This window comes from Castor canadensis, chromosome 7 (assembly GCF_047511655.1).
Source record: "Castor canadensis chromosome 7, mCasCan1.hap1v2, whole genome shotgun sequence".
NCBI classification, from domain to species: domain Eukaryota; kingdom Metazoa; phylum Chordata; class Mammalia; order Rodentia; family Castoridae; genus Castor; species Castor canadensis.
The window spans coordinates 129,447,879-129,466,001 of NC_133392.1; the positions used below are offsets into that span (position 1 = coordinate 129,447,879).

An 18,123-nucleotide genomic window follows, 5' to 3' on the forward strand; every position below is an offset into this window, starting at 1 on the left:
TTGCTGGGCTCTCAGGGTGTGAGGTGGGGTGGATGTCCTTTCTAAAGCACCCTAGGGGGTGCCTAGGGCTGGGCTATATGCCTAGCTACTGTGTGGGGAAGAGGGGAGCTGGAAGGATAGAGCATGCCTATGTGTTAATGGTGCAGATGGGACATCTTTTCAGAGTGGAACCAGGGTGTCAGGAATGATGATCTGTAGACCTCTCTGTGCCACAGCTAGTCTGTCTCTTTTAAGGGAAAGAGACTGGCTGTGGTGGACAGGAGAAGTTCCAGAGGCTACCCAGGTTCCATACTTAAACATGAAGTGAAAGGAACCTAGGAATGTGGGCTTAGGTTTACTGTAGTTGCTGAGGCCCTGGTTCCTGTTTCTTCCAGAAGAATCAGAGAAAGCAAAAGGAAACCATGTTCAGGGAAGAGCTTTATTGCTTCTATAAGGGCTGCCTGAGATGGCTGCCATGGCCTGGGTAAAGTCCTTGGGCCTTACTTCCTCAGGTCCAGGCTAAACGCAGAACCCAAGGACCTGGCAGTCTCATTGTGGAAACCCATAGTATATGAAAAGTCAGTCAGTCCAGGCAGGGGTACTATCCTCCGGGTCAGTGCAGCTGGAGAAGGGAGCCATTATCAAGCTGGATTGGGCCTTGCCTCCTGAGCTTTCAAGTTCTCTGTGCTTTACCCCAGAGGCTGTCTTATTGGCTCTGAAGGAATGGCTCTAGAGTTTCCCTATGGGGCAGCTGGGGGTTGGTGAGTAGGAAAAACTCCATCTTCTCTCCAGGAAAGGTCAAACAGTGTCATGAGCTGGAGGGGGCTGGCATGAGAAGTTGCTCAACCTCCCTGTGTCCCCTAAGTGGGGCACAGGCTGGTCATGGCACTCCTACCCTCCAGGGAGCTCACTGGTACCACTGCCTGATGTGCCCTCTATAGGGCATCTTTCTGCACAGCAAGTGGACCAAACTTGACATCTCCAACCTTATTTAAAAATAAATTATCACCCCCCTCCCCGCATCCCAATTCACAAAATGATAATACACCAAACACTGATTGGAGAAATGATTCCGACAGCAGTCTTGCTGCCTAATGTCCCACCTCCTGCATGCTGGGCCTGCTGGGCACAGCCAGTGGCCTCCTGGCCCTCTGGCTTCACAGACTCAGACTGAGAGGCTGAGTGCTGGTCTCTGAGGCTGGCCTTGAGCAGGCACAGCTCTGGCTGCCCTGCCAAGGCCTCACTGCCTTTGGGACCCCTTAGCACTGTCCTTCTCTGGGTCTGAAGACTCCTGTGCAAGTGGCTGCTGCTTGCTCCTGGTAGCTCTTGAGCCTCTGTGGTCAAGTGCTGGGCCCACTCAGATGCCACTGCTTAGGTCAGTGATGACACGTGCTTTCACCAGCTTCTGCAGAAACTCTTTCTCTCGCTGGATGTTGTGTGTCCAAGACTAGAAAGGAAGATATGGAGAAGTCACTAGATGTGATACAGCCCTGCTCTGTTCTTTTCCAGTCACCACCCTGCAGCAATAGCTCTGTGATTGTGTAAATCTGCATGCAGACACACTTGTCATCCATCATGTTTACAAGACTATGAGGACCCTGCTGCAGGATGCTACAATCCATCCCCTTCCCAAGACTCAGAGAATAACCCTTGCTTCCCACTATCATCCCGGCAGAACTATGTTGCTGACTTCTTTCAAGTTTTGGGCAATCTGAGCTTCCCAGGCCCCTCTTCAGTGCTGGAGACAGGGCCTTGTTTCCTCACATTCAACCCATGGCTCCTCTGGCAGCACCTAGGTTTTAGACACCCGAGGGCAGGTACGTGAGTCACTTCAATCCAATAGCAAGGGGGTGCAAAGTCATTCTTTGGCCTGATGCAATTCCCTTTTCAGGCCTAGGGCAGCTGACGAAATTCTGCCTCCCTTACCATAGGAGTCAGGGAGCCTAATGAGCAGAGCCTAATTTTTTTTTAAAACAAAAACCCATGGTCCAGAAGAATGTCTCAAATGGTAGAGCACCTGCCTAATAAGCATGAGGCACTGAGTTCAAACACCAGTATTGCAACAACAAATACATACATAATAAAAAACCCGTGTATTTATTTTTGAGGCAGGGTCTTGCTATGTAGCTCAGGCTGCCCTCAAACTCTGTTTTGGTACTAGAGTTTGAACTCAGGGTCTTGTGTTCACCAGGCAGGTGCTCTACCATTTAAGCCATGACCCCACCCCTTTTTGCTTTAGGTATTTTTCAAAGAGGCTCACATTTATGCCCAGCTCAGTCTGGACCTCAATCCTCCATTTATACTTCCCACATAGCTAGGGTATCAGGCAAGAATCACTGTGCCCAGCTTTTTTAAAAATTGGTTGAGATAGGGCCTTTGGAATTTTTTGCCTGGTCTGGCCTTCAAGAGCAATCCTTCTCTATCTCTGCCTCCCAAGTAACTAGTATTAAAGGTGTGAGCCACTGCTCCTGGCTTGTCCTCAAGCTCTTGATCCTACTACCTACCCCACCTACCCCATACCCTGAGTGCTGGGATTACAGGTGTTCTGCTTAGCTCTAAATTTTTATCTTTAATTGGCAAATAATAATTTTATCTATTTATGGGATACAGTGTGATGTTTTGATATTATGCATACATTATGGACTTGTTTAAGCCAAGCTAATTAACACAGCTATCACCTAACATTATTTACCATTTTTTTGTGGTGAGAACATTTAACTTAGAGTTAATAAAAATGTATTGCATATTTTAAAATTGTTAGAAGAAACCATTTTTTTTTTCAATACCAGGGTTTGAACTCAGGGCTTCACGCTGGTGTTCTACCACTTGAGTCACTCTGCCAGCCCTTTTTTTGTGTTGGGTATTTTCAAGATAGGGTCTCATGAACTGTTTGGCCTCAAACTATGATCCTCCTGATCTTTGCCTCTTGAGAAGCTAGGATTACAGGCATGAGTCACCAGCACCCAGCTAGAATAAGCCATTCTAACTGTTAATGTGGAAATTACAGGGAAGATGCTACCTTCTAGGGCTTCTAGGATAGGGTTTTTTCTAAGCCCCAGTTCTCTTACTAGGAAGCTTAGATGGCTAAGTCTCTCTCAAAGAAGGCAAAGGCTTGCTTGAGTGAATGAATGTCAATGGCCTTGTCATGGTTTGTGCCCAACTGGCTTCTTGGTTACATCATACCTATACTCACAGCCACTATTTACTGGTGCTGAGAACCTGGGCTCTGCCTAGCCATTCTGGTCCACTTAACCTTCTCCAACCTTCTAAATCTTTGCAATTTGAAACACAAGCAGTCATCAGCAAGATTCCCTACATTCCTCTGCTCTGTACTTCCCTTCAACTTCTTGTGGTGCTGGTTTCTTTCCTCACTCTCTATAGCACCTCAGGTGGGCAGGTCTCCCTCACTCTTTGTCCTGCTTCTAGGGGTTATGAAAACCAGCTCCTTGGAGGCTCCTGTCATTACATTCTGTCATTGCATCTGCAAATTGTCCCTTGTTGTAGGCTCCTGGGTAATTCACCCCCATCATTTGAAAATTAAAGAATCTGGCTTGCTGTCTTTTAGAAAGCAGGGACTGTTAGCACAGAGTAGGTGCCCGGTAAAGATTTGTTGAAGGAAATTAGGTTTTATAGGCAAGAAAACAGGCTCAGAGGGTCAGGATTCAAGCAAATGCAGAAACTCATAAAATTCTATTCCTGTGCTTGCTTCAGCAGCACATACACTAAAATTGGAACGATACAGAGATTAGCATGGCCCCTGTGCAAGGATGACACGCAAATTCCTGAAACGTTCCGTGTGTGTGTGTGTGTGTGTGTGTGTGTGTGTGTGTGTGTGCATTTTAAATTCTGTTCGTATCCCACACCTCCTCCTTCCCCTGGGAAGTAGTAACCAAATGATGGGTCACTTTCAATAGCACCCACTAGGAGTCACTGAGTGTTAACAGGTAAGAAGAGATTGGATATTTGATGACATAAGGAATTATGGTTAACTTTTTGGGTGTGTGACAATAAAAAAACTACTCTTCAGAGTAACTGAATAAACTATGGCCAGAATGACATGATATCTGAGACCTGTTTCCAAGTAATCAGTAAGAACAGACCAAACAATATTGGTTATGTGTTGATAACTGGTACATGGAAGTCTGGTATATTACTTTCTTTGTTCATGAATATTTTCTTCTTTTTTTTCTTAATGAAAATGTAGGCACAAAAGTCTGTCCTGGGGGAGTAGCTCTTGGACCAGGCAATGCTCCCTGTCTGGTGCTCTTTTCCTAGTTCTCCCTTTCATTCAGACAATTTAGGAACCTCCCAGAGCTCTACACTGCTGTGGGTTGGGCATGACTCTGGTTGCAGGTGCCCACCACTTCAGTCCACACTCTCAGCAGGGACTTTCTCACACCACTCCTTTTCAGTCTCTCTCTTTGGTTCCTCTTTCCTCATGCAGCCATTTAATATTGGTGTCCTAAGGTTTTGACCCAACTATCTGAACTTTTTACTTGCTATTCTCTCTCTGGGAGGTCTGTCATGCTCTTGTTCTGAGAAAGCAGTTGTGCTTCAGCTCAGTCTCTATTTCCAGCCCAGATTTCTTGGCCGTGTGGCAGAGAATCACTGTAGGAATTGGTTCAACTTCCAGCTACTGCTCAGCCTCTCCCCTCCCTTCACCTCTGCATCTGGAGACAGCACCTGCATGCACCTACACCTTTGGAACCATTCTCATCACATTCAGCAGTTATACTCCCTACAATAGCCACTTATAAGAAGTCACAATAGTGACTTATGAGAAGCTCAGGAGGACTGCCACACCTCATCTACTATGTACGGACACAATGCAAAGACGGCCATTGTGAGCTAGGAAGGAGATCCTCACCAGACACCTTTGCCTTGACCTTGGACTCCCAGCCTCCATGACTGTGAGAGATAAATGTCTCCTCTTTAAAAGTCACACAGTAGGGCTGGAGTGTGGCTCCAGTGGTAGAACGCCTGCCCAGCAAGCATGACGCCCTGAGTTCAAACCCCAGTACCACACACACACACAAAGCCACACAATCTATGGTATTGTTTATAGCTGCTGGACTAGACTAAGATAGAACAACAACAACAAAAAGTCTAATACAATATAGATGGTAACTGAGCTGTGGATGGGGACGAGGCTGTAAATTTGGAGGATATAGAGTATGAATACTGGTTGGAGTCTTAGCTTCAGAAGTGGACCAAAACTGGACATGAGGAAGAGAAAAGGAGGGTGAATAAAATAAAAGAACACAAGAAATTACTGAAGTGTAAGCAGGAAGAAGTGGTCAACATAAAAAATATTTCTGAGTGATCATAAAAGATGATGCATGTCCACTGGATTTGGTAGTCTTGAAGCAGGTTGCTGGTGACCTTGAGGGAAGTCATGTCAGGTGTAGGGATGAAAGGCTGAATGGGGGTGAGGAATGCTCCAGTGGGAGCCCAAGCCCCCGTGTGGCTTCAGTTTTCTCTCTGGAGGAGGGATAATGACCAAGAGCTTGTGAGTATGAGGTTCAGGAATAGTATGGTAGGGACCAGAGAGGGTCAGGTAAAGAGACAGATGAGCAGCAGTGAGGGCTAGTGGGAACCAGAGCCCCTGGATTTACAAAAATATGAATCTGCGCAGATGAGAAATTTTTCAGCCAGCTCCAGGCACCCATATGTAGGGACAGAGAAGCTGTTCAAGGCACTGGCCCAAGATCTCCAGCCTTCAGGTTGGGGTCAGTGGGAGGCTGTAGTAGAAACTAAGGTATATGAAGAAGGTTTAGAGTTTCCCTGTGGGATCCTGGCTGTGGAGGGAGAGATGCCAGGAGAGGCTGACTGCTGGTCTAGGAGAACTGGAAACCCACCTGCATATTCTATTGCCTGGGAGCAATTTTGTGTGATAAAGAGCATCTGTTCTTGGCCACAGGGAAGGGTGGAGAAGGTACAGTGTGGGACAGGCAATGCTTACTTATGGGCTTTGTGAGGGGTAAGGCAGGGATCACAGAAGAGTATGATCTGAGCTGATACCAAGACTAGTATGTGATGACTTGGGTGTAGCAAGGGCAGGGAGGGTCCTCTGGAGGGGGATTCCAGGAAGAAGGCTGACGAATGGAGTACTGGGTTCTGGGAGAAGCTGGGAGAGGAGTATACAAGACACTGTTGGTCGGAGGCCTGCATGCAGGGTGAACCTCCAGTGACTGTTTAACTGAGGTTGGGCAGGGCCTTCTTGGAGTGCTGTATAGCCAGAGCAGCTGCTGGCCCATCCCTTTAGCATTCATTTATCCTCATGCAATCAGAGACTGTCCTCCCTTGGCTCTGCCCAGGGACTGGCCCAAGCCCAAACCCGAACCTCTTTGATGGCTGCCATGCGCACAGTTTCATAGTAGTGCAGGGGTGCATTGGGCGTGTTCATGTCGTAGCCAAAGCCTGCAACTGCCACTTCGTCACAGCCGTGTAGTGCCATGGTTACTGCCACACTGCCAAGGGTCGGGATGTTCTGGAGGAGGGGAGGAGAGGAGGCATATAGAGTTCTACTGTTGGGCTGAGAGCTCCATTTTTAAGAATGAACTCTTCCCACTGCCACCCACCCTGCCACCCCTTCTTTCCTTCCAAGACACTTCTGTCCAGTCTTCCTTTTCCTCCTATAGGAGCCCAAGAGTCTTACCCCCCGTCCCATTAGGCCGTTGTTGAATGGCAGCCCGATGAGGGTGAAGGCAGCCTCCTGGATGAAATATGGGTTGAGGATGCGAATCTCAGGGGGCTCCTTGGGCACGCGAGTGGCCACAGATTTCCAGAAGCCATCTGATGCACTCTGTGGACACAGCATAAGAGGACATGAGCTGGGCACACACCTGATGATGGACCTGGTTGATGGAAGGGACTCAAAGTGTGTACAGGTAAATGAGAAATGAAGTGGGAGAATGTAAAAGGGCAACCTGGGGCCTCTGGTATAAACCACATGGTAGAGGAAGGCCATGGCATGTAAGGGACATGGAATGTATGACAGAGACCTGGGTAAATGATGGTGAAGGGGGAGCATGTGGGGGAGCATGTATGAATGAAGGACACAAAATGAGCTGCAGGGCAGAGCACAGGGTGTGAGGCATTGTCTGGAGTGCTGCTGTGGCCTGAGGAGTGTTTCTGGGCTAACAGGAAGACCCAAGGGTCCAGCTATCCCACCTCCCCACTGTAGCAGCTGAGGGGCCCACCAGGAGCCCGTCCTCCCTCGCCTATCTGCTCTGCTGAACTCGCCTCCTTCCCCTTCTGCTGTCTCTCCTGGCTCTCAGTCAACTGTGCTAAAGTGAACCTGAAAAATAAAGACAGAACATGAGCTAGCACAGTACAGCAGAACAACACTTAGATCCCAGGTCTGCCACTGACCAGAGTTGGGTGACTTCAGTCTGGTTAACTGGAGGATGAGATCATTAGTCCCATACCAGAAAGGCATTACCTCTGAAACTTGACATGCTAGTGTCTGTACCAGGGTCACAATTCCTCTCCTTTTAACCCTCTCCCTTCCTCTTGCCTACCCACATGGAGAGCTCTAGTTTCCCAGTCCTTCCTGGTCTAGACCCTAAAGGTAATCAAACTATTCTCCTGTGTGCTCCTTCGATATCCTGCCCCTGCCCTACACAAGGAAACCCTGACCTTGCTGTCAATCCATTCTTCCTCTACACTGCTGGCTGGAGGCATTACCATGGGATCCAATCGGACTGTTATTTCCTGAAAGCTTATTGTTTGCATAGAAAACCCAAAAGAATCAACTAAAGAGTGGGTAAGACAATCTAGTACACCAAGAGGAAACAATCACCAGATATAATAAAAAGAGAGCCCATTTGCAATCTAATAGAAAATCAAACACAGAGATAAACTTCAGAAATTTGTGAGATTTACAAGAAAACTATAATCCTTTATTGAAACATAGATGACTTAAAAAATGTGAAAGACAAATCATATTCCTGGATATGATTTGAATATTAACACAATACCAACTTCACCCAGCTTAATGTATGGGCTTAACATCATTCTAAAATCAACCCCCATAGGAGTTTTGAAAAATTTTTTTCTTTTTTTTGGTGCTGGGGACCAAACTCAGGACCTTGTACTTGCTAGGCAAGTGCTTTTCCACTGAACTCAATCCCCAACTCCAGGATTTTTGAAAATTTTATGAGTGATTCTAAAAACCTATCCAAAATTAAAAGATAAAAATAATACCCTCCAACTAAAAAATTAGGTATTAGGATGTATTATGTACTTGTGTTTATTGCAACATGATACATATGTAAGAATGAAGACAAAGATCATTAGAAGAGGTTCAAAATATGTACAGGTTACGATAAAGGAAACTCTACCATCAGTGGGAACAAGTGATATGTGAAGATTTACTGTTTGGGAAAAAGGTGCATTTACTTCTTCCTCTCCAAGTAACTAAATGTTTACTTTGTTACTTAAAAAGAAGTAAAAAGAAACTTTAGATGTATATTTTATTACTGAACTTCCAAGCTTAATGCAACAGCATAAAGAAAGAAAAAAGCCTAGTGTGGTTCAAGCCTATAATCCTACCTACTTGGGAGGCAGAGATTGGGAGGATCAAGGTTGAAGGCAAACCGGGACAAAAAGTTTGCAAGACCCTCAATGAACCAATGGCTGGGTGTGGTGGCACAGGTCTGTTATCCCAGCTTGTAGGGAAGCACCAATAGGAGGATCTTAGTCTAGGCTAGTGGCACAAAGTGAGACCCTTTCTTAAAAATAAATGGAGCAAAAAGGGCTGTGGGTGTAGCTTAAATGATATAGCACCTGTCTAGCAAGTGTGAGGCCCTGAGTTCAACCTCCCAGGCCCCATACCCCCACCAAAAAAAAAAAAAAGAAAAAGAAAAAAGATCTGGCATGGTAGCACAGGCCTGTAATTCTACTTACTCAGGAAGCAGAAGCAGAAGGATGTAGAGTTTGAGGCCAGCCCCAGCAAAGGTAGTGTCAAGAACCTATGTCAAAAACAAGAGAGCTGGGGGTGTAGCTCAAGTGGTAGCATGCACAAATCCCTGGGTTCAATCCCTAGCACTAAAAAAAAGTTACACACACACACACAGAACAAAATTCACTTGCCTAGCATGCATGAGACCCTGAGGCCCTAATACTAAAAAAGACAAAAAATATATATAGATAGGAAGATAGATAGATAGATAGATAGATAGATAGATAGATAGATAGATAGATGGATAGATAAGATAGATACATAGATATATGGCAAAATTAAGAGGAGAAACAAAAAAAATGGTGAAATGTTTGTCACAAATAAGAAATTCATAAGTTTTGTTTTCTTTAGAAATTCATGTTTTAAAAACTTGTGAAAAGTCAGCTGGGTGCCATTGGCTCCTGCCTGTAAGCCTAGCCACTTGGGAGACTGAGATAGGAAGGATGGAGGTTCGAGGCCAGCCCAAGCAAATAGTTCACAAGACCTCATCTCCAAAATAATCACAGCAAAATGGACTGGAGATGTGGTTCAAGCAGTAGAATACCTGCTTTGCAAGTATGAAACCCTGAGTTCAAACCCCAATCCTACCAAAATAAACACTCATGAAACGTCAATAAGATCCCATAAAAATTGGCAGAAGACAAAAAAAAAAAGGTTAAGAAGCACGAAAAAGGGCTGGGGATTTGGCTCAAGTGGCAGAGTGCAAATTAGCTCAGCAGTTACAAAGACATGCAAAATTAAAATAACCAGATACCATTTTTTACTCACTAAGGTACGCATATATGTGTCTATGTATATGCCTCAGTGCTGGTGGTATTATGCTGAGGTAGAATTCTATGCTGCCAGTCATTTTTGTTGTTGTTTGAGAGAGAGTCTTGCTATGTAGCCCAGGCTGGCCTCAAACTCCCAATCCTTTTGCTTTCATCTCTTGAGTGCTGGAACCACAGGCATGTACTACCATATCTAGTACAGCTTTTCTATAAAAGGCAATCTGACAGTAGGCCTCAATACTGTTTATACCTTATGACTACCAGATTTTCCTTTTAAAAGTAATCAGCATGGTGAAGACCTTTGTAAAAGTCTGTTTATTATGGTGTTATTTGTAAAAGAAAAACCCCAGAAAAACCCAGAAGTTTACAACTGAGGTTTGGTTAAGTGATACATGATAAAAAGGAAATGTCATAGACACTGAAATTACATTTTGTAAGAATTTTATCACATTGACACACATAACCAATAATTTATTGTGGTAAATTTATGTCACAATTTATGTAACCTATCCAGATCTATTCTTCATCCTGTGTCCCTTTCCTCCATGTTCATTCTTCTTCCAAACCAGAAACCTGGGAGTGAGCTCTAGATTCCCTTCTACTCTCAACCCATCTCATCATCTACTTCTTTGGGTTTTGTCTTTAGAAACTCACAGATTCACGCCTTATCCCCAAAGATACTGCTGGCCACCTCAGGTCCAGGTCTTATCACCTTCTATCTGCTGTCATGACTGTCAAGTCACCCCAAAACCCAGCAAAGTGACTAGAATAAGTGGACCACAATAAGTAATCTGAATTCATTTGCTTATTTAATACACACATAATGAGCATTCAGAATGGGTTACTTTTGCCTCCCAAACCACTTTCCACTATGCCAGGATGATCTTTCTGAATACATATCAGATCATATCATCTCTGCCCACAGTCAGCCCTGGCTGCCCCTTTAATTTCAATCTTTGCCCGTCTGAAATCACCACTAGCTAATTCACACCTCTATGCTTCTGCTGCTGGGCCTTGTCTCTAATACCCTCCCCTTCTACTCAGCACTTGCCTCTCACTCATCTTTCCTGATCTCCTACATCCCAAAACAAAAAAGGCAGAACTGACTACAAACCTTTGAGAGGTAATGATGAAATACAGAGTTAACACCTTTGGTCCTGGGATTCATCTTTAACTGTGGTCACTTACTGTGTGGATACCCTGGGCAAGGAATATACAGTTTCCTTATGGATAAACTAGGGACACTATTATTATTTACCTTGTGGGCTACTGTGAGAATTAAATGACACAATTCAATTTCTATCCACATTAGCAGTGTGCTGAGCCCCTGCACCGCACAGGGCTGGGTTCCCATTTGTGAGGCCCAGGTCCAGTCCAGCAGTGGCAGGGAGTGGTTCCTGAGGAGACATGACATCCATCCAAGGATTCTCCACTGGCCTCAAGAGCAGTGAACAGCCCCCTACTTAAGTACCTCTTCTGTCCTTTTGGCTGCTGCCCCTTCAGTGGACTTCTGCTCCAGTCACTTCCTCCTCTGTGGCAAGAGCTCTTTCTCTGGCAGATACTTTCTGTCCTCCACTAATTAGCTCAAAGGACAGGCCCTTGGGACCACCTTCTGGGTCTCAGCCTATCAGACTGAGTGAGCAGACAGCAGTTCATATTGCTCCCATGTCCTTTTTTGGGTGTCTGGGATAGAGGTGTGTAAGGAAGATAAAGGTAGAGTTAGCAGGATACAGTAGGAATAGGAAGGGGAGAAATGGCCCAGCCATTAGGTAGAACTAGGGAGGGACCCAAGACATCTTGGGTATGGCCAGCCTTGTATGGACGTCTAGGAGTGGGAGGTGCCAGCACCTGTTAAGGTAGCATAGCCCTGTCCTTTCTCTGGAGCCTGGCAGGCCCCAATAGTTCCCCACTGGAGCTCCTGCCTGTGCCTGCCCATGCTCCCACACACCTAAAGAGGAGGAAGAAAGTGCAGCGGCAGCTCAGGAGGGGCACGGAGAGTCAGGAATGGGCACAGTTGGGGGTTAATGTGGCGCAAGGCTGGTTTCCTAGATATTATTTATATCTTTTCCCCTTCACAGGTATAACTGAAATAACATATTCAAAGTCACATGCCTGCAAGTGGTTGTGCCTAGATTCAAATCTTGGTGTCCTGGCTCCAAGAGGGGTGTTCTTTCTACCATGTCATCTATATCATCACTGTTGTTTCTACCTTAGGAAGTCTGGGGCTTGGAACCAAAGATGAATGACACCTCCCCTCTGCCTTCTAAGAGCTCTAAGGTGAGTCAGGGGTGTCACTTAGTCCTCCACCACCAATTTTATGGAAGGGACTTGCCAGGGTGCACACGCAGCTGGCAAAGTGAATTGCATTAGACTCTCAAGCCCGGTTCTTCCCAAGATAGGAGGTGCCATCATCAAAACAATGGTTCTTGGCCTTGTGAAACTGGAGGAAATTAGCTTATTATCTGAAATCCCTTTGAAAATCTGAAGAAAGCTCCAGTGGAGAGGGAAAGCTACTGCTTCCCACTTTTAATCTTTCCTGAAACGAGAAATGACTGCTTAGATTTAAGGATATGGAGTGTGTCAATACACACACACACACACACACACACACACACACACACACACACACAGCACTTTTTGATCTCCTGCTTCTGTGCAACATTAGGTAAGCTGAGGCAGGGCCTATCTCCTGGGATCAGGTGACCTCTCTCTGTCCCTGCTCCTTTCTACTCCTGCTCTGAAGTCTGTACTGCTTTGGGGCTGGCAGCTTGGCAGTGGCTGAGGGTAGTGTTGGGGCCCTTAGGGCTCAGGCCCAGGGAGCCCCACATTAGAGAACTGAGGACTAGCACAGTCAACACTTCAGTGCTTCCTCTACTCCTTCCCATCAGTTGCTGTCCTGTGACAGCACTTCCACAGGAATTTCAGGGAAAGGAAGAACACTAAGATCAATATGTGATTTGAGCATTTCTGTGTTTCTTCTGCCATAAAAATACCCAGATACCAACAAAACCTCAGCTTGCCTCCTAAAACACCAACCAAGCAACCAACAAAAACTACATGGCTCTTCTCAGAAAAGTGTACAAGGGCACAGACACAACATTTTGCATACCACTGCAGGAGCTTTGCTGTGTGGAAAACCAAGGCTTGCATCTCGATTCTACACTTCTGTGACTTGGGGCATATCACATCATCTTTTTAAGCCTCAAGTTCCTCTTGCATAAAACAAGAATGACAAGGCTGACTTCCCAGAGAATTAAGGGATTAAATGAGATGCTATGTGTTTTATAACATCTGGCAGTGTCTGGTATACAGTGAGAGCTCAATAAATCTTATGACTGAATTTTGCAGAAGCCAAGAGATTGAAGTAGAGGGTGTAGTTAGTGAAGTCAGCCACCACAGAAGGGCCAGCACACTTGCACACCTGCGCAGATCCAGGTCTTGAGTGGGAGGAGCCACCTTTAACATCTGGCTCCTGCAGGCAGGCAGTGGGCTCTGGAGGCCTGCCTGTTGCTGGGTGACACTGCCAGACCCATCACCAGCACACAGTCCTATTCCAAAGGCTTGCATCCTGCAGGGTCCCAATCTGGCCTATAGCCTCTCACATCTCATTTCTCCCACATATAGGACACAACTCTGAGGCCTATCAGGCCTATCAATGCCTCTAGCCCTGCAGTGTCACACATCTCCTCAAGGGAGCTGTTGGCTGCATTCCTTGTCACTTCCTCCTCCTCCAGGAATGCCCCTGCCTCAGTCAAGTCTGGACCTGCTTCTCTGTGTGGAGTTGCCAGCCTCCTGCAGATGCAACCTGCTTTGCTCTTGTCAGAACAGCCAGGAGCAACAGGGAAAGATGTGGGAGGAAAGGAAGAAAGTGTCTCCCCATCAGTTTCCCTGGAAGGATTCTGTTCCTGAGGAGTTGGGGCAGAGAAGTCAAGGGCTGGCTTTCTACATGCAAGAGTAGGGCAGATGTGTTCACTCCTCATGTTGCCCTCTGCTATTGTCTTAAGACAGGCAACCAGCAATCATGGGGTCCTTCTAACAACTGCCATCTTGCCTTCCATCACTTCACTCACTTCCCTGCATGGGTTTGACCTTATATTCTCAAATAGTCTTCAGTGGCCCATCAATGCCCTCTGAGACAGCTTGTGTTGGCAGCTAAGAGTGTAGGTCTGAGTCTGAACCCTGACACCCCAACTACTCACTCTGTGCCCTGAGGCCATTCTTTATACTTTCTAAGTCTCATTTTCCTCAACTATAAAATAAGGGTAATGATACTATTTCCTACTTTGTTACAGTTTTATGTCATGACGGCTAAAAATCATGCATATAAAACGCTTAGCTCAAAGTCAGCTTTTGTTAGCTTCTGTTATTATTAGTCCTGATGTGGCTTTGGCTTATTATAAGACCCTCTACCCTCTGTCCCCTGTATATTCAGATATTGACACCACATCCATGCAGTGGTGTGTCTTTTGTAGAGGAAGGGAAATATTATAAATGGATGGCCACATACCACATGTCTAAAATTTGGACTCTAAGACTAGGTGTAACTTAGTGGTAAAGTGCTTGCCTAGCATGCTCAAGGCCCAGGTTCCATCCCCAGCACCATGATAAATAAATCCATATACAAAATACATAAAACACAGACTGTAGATATTTAAAAGGTATAAATCAAACTATTAAGCTGTTAAATGTAGTCTAACCTTTCTTAAAATGACCTGGAGGGCTGGTGGAGTGGCTCAAGTGGTAGACTGCCTATCTACCAAGCACGAGTCCCTGAGTTCAAGCCCTAGTACTGCCAAAAAAAAAAGAGCTGGAGAGCCAGGTTGTTGGACCATGGTAACGTAGGGAGTGCCCCTGGCTTCTCTGACTTATAAGACCTGTGCATGTGTGTGAACTCACCCTGAACATCCAAGCTCTGCTTGCAGCATCTGCTTACAGCCTTTCTGAGGCCAAGGGGTGGGCATTTTAGCCTCAGGAGGATGGAGATGAGCTTTGTGCTGTTAAGGCAAGAGATTTAGAGGTCTCCAGGACCTAATAATGGTCTCACAAAGGTAGATGGCTTGGGGTGGGTATTTGCCTCTGGGCCTTGCATATTCCTTTTCACTATATGGCAAAAGGTATGGCCAGAGGATGGCCAGAGCAGACACCTCTCTACTCAGGTCTAAGGGCAGTACTGCACCCACCATACCCTAGTTACACTGAATTCTTTTCAGTTCACTAAGTACTAAAAGCTTTGTCAATGCTATTCTCTGTGCCCAAAACATTCATGCTTCTACAAGAGGCTGGAGACCTGGGGGTGTGGCTCAAGAGCTAGAGTGCTTGCCTAGCAAGTACAAGGCCAAATTCAAACCTAAGTACTTCAAAAAAAAAAAAAAAAAAAAAAAAAGCTGGACCCGGTAAAGCAGCCCAGTTAGGGTCTAGGACTATAAGAATACTGAGGCCAAGAGTTAGGGTGGCTGGACTCTCTTGCTTTCCCTGATGCAGTTACTACTGGCCCTGTGGCTGTGCATTCTCTCCAGTGGGCAGGACACTGGACACTCTGACCAGTAGCCCCTGAAAGCACCTGTCATTGCACTCTTGCCAAAATCCAGTATTATAAATTTTGATTTTTTTCTGGTGCTTTGAAGAACCCAAGGCCTTATGCATGCTAGACAAGTACTTTACCACTGAGCTATATCTCCAGTCCTGTATTATAAATTTAAACACACTTAGCAGGTACCAGTGGCTCATGCCTGTAATCCTAGCTACTTGGGAGCCTGAGATTAGGAAAATCATGGTTTGAGGCCAGCCTGGGCAAATAGTTAGCAAGACCCCCATCTCCAAAACAACCACAGCAAAATGGACTGGAGGTGTGGCTCAAGTGGTAGAGCATCTGCTTTACAAGCATGAAGCCCTGGGTTCAAACCCAGTCCCACCCAAAAAAAAAAAAAAAAAAAGGATACTCTTTGAAATGTGGTAGGTGACAAATGGCACCCTGATGCCTAATATGAGTATCTCCAACTGCTAGGCAGGTCATTTACATCTTTGTGATAAAGTTTACTCGTTATTTTTCTTCCTGTGTGATACTTAATTTTCTGCCTTTTAGCTGCTGTGTTCATAGAGTTTTTTTAAATAACCTAATAATTAACCTTTTGTCTTGTCATATTTCTAAATATACTTTTTAAAATTATGTGGTATAATCTTGTTTGTTTGGTTTAAATTTATATATGATTTATATATATGATTTTATATAGAAGTAATTTGATTTCTTCTAGCACTTGTGTGCCTTAAAAGTTTTTCTGCTTCTGAAGTTTGATATCTATTCTATTTTCCTCTTTCCTTTGGTTATATTTTTATACTTTACTTTTTAGTCCATTTGGAATTTATTTTGATATATGCTATGAAGAGAATGTCAAAAAAAATTTTTTGAAAACTATATTTGGAAAAAGCAAAGAACAAAGACAGAAGTTGGCTTGGGGCAGACCATGATTCTGACAGATAGCTCAGAGAGGCCAAGCTCTAGGGACTGTTTACTTTGCATTTCTTTATCAAGGAGAATCATCTTGCAACTACAGAAAGAAAATCAAACATGGCAAAGAGGAAAGAAATTCCCAGGAGAGGCAAGAATAGAGCAAAAGGATGTAAGAAGATGAATCCAAAAGACTCACCTCCCAGGGCAATGAAAGCAGAAGATAGCTCCATTAAGAGGAAAGAGCTGTGACTGGGCTGGAATTCTGACTCTCTAGAGGTCACTGTCTCACTTTGGGCCACAGTTTCCATGTTTATTCATTTAGGTATGCCAACTATTCTTCAAACACTGTTGGAAGGGCTGGGCTTAGAGATAAACAAGATTGTTCCTGTCCCCAGGGGCTTATAAAAGTAGAGTGTATAACATAGTCCTTGCAGAGGTGAGCAGGCCAAACAGAATGAAGTGTATGTGTTGGGTGCAAGAAAGTGGCAAAGATGTTGGGTGTGGTGGTACATACCTTTAATCCCAGCACTCAGGAAGCAGAAGCAGGAGGACTGAGAGTTTGAGGTTAGGCTGAGCTACATAGAGAGACCCTGCCTCAAAAAAAGGTGGCAAGGACAAGCGGGACACTAGGAATGCCCCGGCGTTTGAATTTTATCCTGTAGACCAATAGTTCTTGAGCTTGTATGAGTCATCTGGAAGGTCTGTTAAAAGACTGCTGGGCCTAACTTTCAAGCGTCTCATTCCAAGGTGGGCCCCTCCCCAAGTGATGTTTCCAGGTGATACTGATGCTGCTGGTGTGAGAAGGATTATGGAGAACCTTTTCAACTAGACAATGGATAACTATTCAGTGAGAGAATGAACCAGTCACATGGACACTTTAGCATGGTCCTTCTGAATAGAGATATGGAGAACAGATTAGAGGAAGACGTGACTGAAAGCAGGGAGTTAGGAAGTTGCTGAAGTGGTCCAAGCAAGCCCTTTGTAGAAGGGAGAGTCATGGATTCAGGCACTGAATGATTGAATATAAAGGGCAGAGGAGATGGTGGAATCAAGGATGCTTCTCAGGTTTTTGGCCACGGGTCTGTAAGAAATGGACTGTTCCTAGAACCTAGCACTGTGCCTGGTTACAGTAAATGCTTCCTGGATTTTGGTTGATGAGTTGCTCCTTTAAGGTGAGGGCGGAGGTCAAGTCCACTGGAATTAGAATCAGAATGTCATTCCAACAGAGGAATGGGTTTGGATACCAGGCCGGAGAGATTGAGAAAGAGAAGGGGAAAACACGGGGGTTCTAGGACAGGTGGTAAGTCCTCCCAGAAACCTGGAAGGGAAGGAGAGAGGGTGAATACAAGCTAAAGGGAGGGCTTTTATTTTTAAGGTGACACAGATGGACCTGAACACATTTACAGATGTGAGAGGAGGCTTAGTGAAGAGGTGAGGAGACAAACAAAAGAAGACAGCTCCTGAGAAGGTGAGGAGAGAAGGCCTCTGGGGCCCAGAAGAAAATGGACCCTGAACAGGAGAGCCCAGGAAGGATGGTAGAGGAGGAAAGTAGGGACAGATGGTGGCAAGTGTGTAGACTAGAGGCCAGAATGCTGACAGTTCTTGACTGATGGCAACCTTTATTTCTCTTTCACAGCTACATGTGAGATTTCTTCTTGGGACAGGGATGGAGGTCTAGCAGAACTAAAGATGGTGAGTTCTGAGAAGTCTGACCAACAGGGACAGGACACAGGAACAGGAAGCAGCCCTAAGAGCTAATAAGGTAACATAGGTTACAACCTCAGCTGTAATTCCTCTCTTTATAGTGACATTCAATCCCTGGTACTAGAATGGCTGGATGTGGAGCAAGTAGGGAAGGGTGTTGTCTGATAAGTACAATGATGTTGGAAGCATGGGACTTCATGTGACTTTGGTGATTGATTTGGATTTGAATGAATGAATCAACATTACAGTGCAACAGT

The 18,123-nt window shown here is 45.3% G+C and overlaps 1 protein-coding gene, 1 long non-coding RNA gene and 1 other non-coding gene across 9 annotated transcripts in view; 2 read left to right on the forward strand and 1 right to left on the reverse strand.

The window, feature by feature from the left end:
* The window catches only part of LOC109681565 (uncharacterized), a 45,211-nt gene that overhangs the window by 21,419 nt on the left and 5,669 nt on the right, over positions 1–18,123 (forward strand). For 3 of the 4 annotated variants that reach the window (XR_012449938.1, XR_012449939.1, XR_012449940.1), the window contains exons 2-6: positions 6,621–6,869; positions 11,929–11,991; positions 16,244–16,484; positions 17,538–17,630; positions 17,799–17,924. This is a non-coding gene — a long non-coding RNA (uncharacterized lncRNA). The remainder of the gene's footprint in view (positions 1–6,620; positions 6,870–11,928; positions 11,992–16,243; positions 16,485–17,537; positions 17,631–17,798; positions 17,925–18,123) is intronic. The other variant, XR_012449941.1, reaches the window with a different exon arrangement.
* Positions 405–18,123, reverse strand: part of St3gal3 (ST3 beta-galactoside alpha-2,3-sialyltransferase 3) — a 196,689-nt gene continuing 178,970 nt past the window's right edge. For 3 of the 4 annotated variants that reach the window (XM_074080374.1, XM_020156382.2, XM_074080373.1), the window contains 3 exons: positions 6,638–6,784; positions 6,323–6,469; positions 405–1,426 (listed from right to left, as the gene is read on the reverse strand). In XM_074080374.1, the coding sequence (XP_073936475.1) occupies positions 1,337–1,426; positions 6,323–6,469; positions 6,638–6,784 (384 nt within the window). In that variant the 3' untranslated portion in view covers positions 405–1,336. The remainder of the gene's footprint in view (positions 1,427–6,322; positions 6,470–6,637; positions 6,785–18,123) is intronic. The other variant, XM_074080375.1, reaches the window with a different exon arrangement.
* LOC141425172 (U6 spliceosomal RNA) lies at positions 3,678–3,781 on the forward strand. The gene has a single exon (XR_012450264.1). It is a non-coding gene; the product is annotated as a U6 spliceosomal RNA (small nuclear RNA).